The following is a 4640-nucleotide window of genomic DNA, read 5'->3' as shown; positions in this document are numbered from 1 at the left end:
TAAACCTTATTTTCAATAAGCAATCCTGAAAAATATTTGGGGGTGCTTAACTTTTTTCCAGGTGTATATATCAGCTACATTGTATCTTAAAATAATGCTTTATAAGTCAGTAATAACAGTTAACTTCCTAGCTCAAAGTTTTAACACCCAAATCAAATCCTTTATTTTCATTTATATGTTGCATAATAGTTGTGTTCTCTATGTAATTGATCCATTCATGTTTGTCAGATTTTTATATATGGGTTTGATTCTATATAGAAGGTGTCTGTGATAGATTTCAACAATAAACAAACAGCACACAGTTCACTTGGTTTGAAATAATATATTAAAACAAGTCAAATGTATATATAAATGTTTGTTACACAGTTGTTTATCATAGTTGTATCGCTAGCTTTAAATAATTGTCTCTTTTTTCGTCAAACTCCACACAGGCTGATTCAGTTACTTGAGAACACAATTTGACAAGATGAATTATTCTTTCTACTCTGTTATTACAGTACAGTTTGTGATAGTTTCACATTAAAATCACCACTATAATGGTTGGTTACCACAGTTGTATCCAGAGGTTTAAATAATTGTCTTTATTTGCTGAACTTCACTTTTTCTTTCACTAATAAATGGACAGCAAACAATCCACTTCTTCTTAAATAATATATTAAAAACAAGTCAAACGTATGGACAAAAAAATCTTTAAACTCTAGGATATCACAGTTTTATCTAAAACTTTAAAGAATTCTCATTTCTTGTCAAAAGTCCACACAGGCTGATTCAATTACTGTAGATTCCAATTGGCAAGAATTATTTTCTCTACTCTTATCACAATAGTACCAATGAATAATTCACTTATGTTACCCCGTGGATTACCACAGTTGTGTCCCGAACTTCAAATAATTATATAAATCCTTTTTGCCAAAGTTCACACAGGCGGGTTCAATTACTTTAGACACCCTTTAACAAGACAAATTATTCCCCTTATCTCTGTTAAACTCACTTTAAAATATCACCTGTTAAGGCTAATCACTTATATGCAGGCTAACTTCACGTTTTCTAACTTTTTTCTGACTGAACCTTTCTTAACTTCACTTTACTTTGTACTTCTTTAGTTCATAACTTGCACTCGCTTGGTTGCCAATATTTATACGTTGACCACTGAGGTTTCAAACTTTCTGTAAAGTACGTGAATGGCTCAGTTAACAAGAAAAATAGCGAAGGTTCAAGTAATGACATCAACAATATTAGTAAAGCCTTGACAACAATCTAATTACAAACACAACTTACAACTCCTATCAAGTTACATAACCAAACTTGTCATAACTGTCGCTTTTAAAATGATTAACTTTTAACTCTCTTGTTATGAAAAATTAAACAGTCACTAAATATTAACTCACAAAATAAAATAAATAATAATGCCTACACTAAACAGTCTTGTATATTCAACAATCACAGCTGTATCTAAAGCTTTAAATAATTGTCTTTTAATAAAATAAATAATAACTTACATTAAACAAGTAGTGATAGCTGTGGGAAGGTTTCTAGAAAATTCAGTCTTACATAACAATACTGAGCTACATTTAAATGTTTAAGTATCTACATATATTGTTGATTCTTACTCTCAAGAGTCTTCTTCAACTTTGGAGAATAGGCGGGAGTTTTGCAGTACATATTTAACACTATAAGCTACGCATGTTTCAAAATATAAACTTAATAACTATAATAACAAATTCGTTACACAATTGACAAAACAATTTGCAATAAATTCACTTACATTACCCCATGGATTACTACAGTATTATTTTTTTCTACTCTTTTATCATAATTGAATCAGTTTGAAATTCACTTACATTGCCCATTGGTTACAATATAAACTGTGAAACTCGCGTTAGATATTGCCCATTATGGCTAAACTTACAATCATACAGTCTAACTTCATTTTCACTAAGATAACATTTACTTCACTAACATAAATTCTTTATCTGTTTATAACACATGAAAGAAAAATCTAGCCCTCTAGTAGCAACAATATTACACATAACGAGAAAGACTTGGAAGTTCGAGTAAGATGCCATCAACATTATTACAAAAGCCTAGTACAACAATTAAACTGCATACACAAGGTACAACTCATACGGAGTTACATAAGGAAGCTTGTCTTAATTATCGTTTTTAAAATAATTAACTTCTAACACTCTTGTTATGAAAACTAAATAATCATTAAATATTAAATCACTCTATAAACTAAATAATAACTCTTAAGTTAAATAGTCTTGTATATCTAACAATATCATAGTTAAAACTTGAATATTTATATACCCAGTCTTTCTGCTTATGCTGCAGCATTACTGCTATAAGTAGGCTAATGTAATGGCATTAAGATTATAGTCAGTCATTTCTATGTAACTTAGCTGAAAATATATAACTACTATTTATACCTTATGTCAATCAATCTTAAAATGTAGATTAACTAAGGAGAAATAGTAATGTGATAATACTTTTAAATAACACAGGAAACTGTAAGAAGTTAACAGATTCTGCATGGAAATAGTATAAATTTTGGCTTCCAAGTACTTGATAAAGATTTTATATTTCAATAGATTGTGTTTTTTATACAAGTAATTTGAATTGGACTTTTAAAATTATTTTGTAAAAAGGCTTATTGCAAATTTCTAAGAAACATTTTTTTAGGTGCTGGTTATTATCTAAGAATAGCAAAGGGAGATTTGTGTGAAATGGACCAAGTGACTCAAGTGGTGCAGAAACATGTAACAGATGCTTATCTTGAGGACAGTATGAACACTGAACTTCTCTATTCACTAGCAAGTAATCAGACTTCATCTTTTCCATCCTTGTTCCATGAACTGGAGAAATCAAAAGATAAGCTTGGTATAACAGCTATTGGTGTGTCTGTGACTACCATGGAAGATGTGTTTATGAAGTAAGTGTTATTAATATCCCAGTTTTTGAAGTAAGTGTTAGTAATATCCCAGTTTTTGAAGTAAGTGATAGTAATATCCCAGTGGTACAAAACTGTTATAGTTGAAAGTGTGTGACAATATTAACCTCTTCAATGATAAGCTTCCTTTGGAAATGAGCTCGAAAATAGTTGTTTTTTATTTCACCTTTTTGATAACCTATACTTATATATTAATGAAACAAAAGTTCTTTTAGGATCTGTTATTATACTTCTGTACGAAATATACTTGATAAATAAATGTTACATACAAGGATTTGTATGTGATATGTATTATTTCAATGAAACTACAGTAAAGAACAGGAGTGATTTTCTCCAATGTTTGATATATAATTCAGAATAAACATGACAGAGATCAGTACAAATAGCATTTACAATGCTCTTTAGCAAGCACTGATTGTAATTGAGGATAACATGTGAATAAATATGGGCAAATAATTAAAAATAAGGTGAGAAGTTGTTTGCCCAGATCTACTTGGGTAAATTATAGAAGATATTAATAAAAGAATAAATACAAAACAAACTGTTTGTCATGGATGAATATTTCTTACATGCAGATTTTTTCTATTATATTTTGTCTTCTGTGGACTTAAATCTCAGGAAATCCTGTACAAAAACATTGTGGTGAAAAGAATCGGTTTAAGCTAAAGTGTTCATAATATCTCTGTCAGGGTTTGTATATATGGGCTTGGATTCCTTACTGTAGGTGTCTGTGACTTGTTTGTACTAAATTTGAACAATAAATGGACAACACAGAATCCACTTGTTTTAAAATGATATATATATTCAAAACAAGTCAAACATATGTACAAAATTTTTTGTTTTATCTAAAACTCTAAATAATTCTATTTTCTTATCAAAAGTCTACACAGGCTACTTCAGTTACTTTAGAACCAAATTGACAAGATGAATTATTTTTCACTACTTGTTTTTTTACTATACAATCTGTGATCGATTCACTTACGTTGAGTCCGGCATGGCCAGGTGGTTAGGGTGCTTGACTCGCAGTCTGAGGGTCGTGGGTTCAAATCCCCATCCCACCAAACATGATTGCCCTTTCAGCCATGGATGCATTATAAAGTAACAGTCAATCCTATTATTTGTTGGTAAAAGAGTAGCCCAAGAGTTGGCAGTGGGTGGTGATGACTAGCTGCCTCCCTTCTACCCTTTCACTGCTAAATTAGGGACGGCTAGCACAGATAGACCTCGTGTAGCTTTGCACAAAATTCCAAACAACAAACACTTATGTTACCCCATTGGTTACTACAGTTGGATCCAGAATTTTAAATAATTGTCTCCTTTTCGTCAGAGTCGATACAAGCTTGTTCAGTTACTTTAGAACACCCTTTGACATGACAAATTTTTCTTTATCTCTGTTGTTACAATACCACTGGGAAACTTGCTTTATAAATCACCCATTATGGATAAACTGACAATCACTGTCTAACTTCACTTTTTCTGGCTGAACTCTCTGTAACTGCACAAAGAAAAACTTGGAAGCTTCGAGTAATATGACATCAGCAATATTACTAAACAATTAAACTGCATACATAATGCACAACTCGTACAGAGCTATGTAAGGAAACTCGTCATAACCATCTGTTACAACTCTGGTCGTTTGTTAATTTACTGTAAAAATTCTTCCCAAGGAACTTCAGCAATACAAGTCCTT

General features: G+C 31.1%; 1 protein-coding gene across 1 annotated transcript in view; it reads left to right on the top strand.

Annotated features, from left to right (window-relative positions):
* The window catches only part of LOC106457733 (ATP-binding cassette sub-family A member 3-like), a 135134-nt gene that overhangs the window by 118529 nt on the left and 11965 nt on the right, over positions 1-4640 (top strand). Inside the window, exon 14 of the mRNA XM_013917179.2 lies at positions 2683-2932. Coding sequence (XP_013772633.2) covers positions 2683-2932 — 250 coding nt within the window. The remainder of the gene's footprint in view (positions 1-2682; positions 2933-4640) is intronic.

This window comes from Limulus polyphemus, unplaced genomic scaffold, assembly GCF_000517525.1.
Source record: "Limulus polyphemus unplaced genomic scaffold, Limulus_polyphemus-2.1.2 Scaffold367, whole genome shotgun sequence".
NCBI classification, from domain to species: domain Eukaryota; kingdom Metazoa; phylum Arthropoda; class Merostomata; order Xiphosura; family Limulidae; genus Limulus; species Limulus polyphemus.
This window is presented reverse-complemented; position numbering and strand designations above follow the sequence as displayed.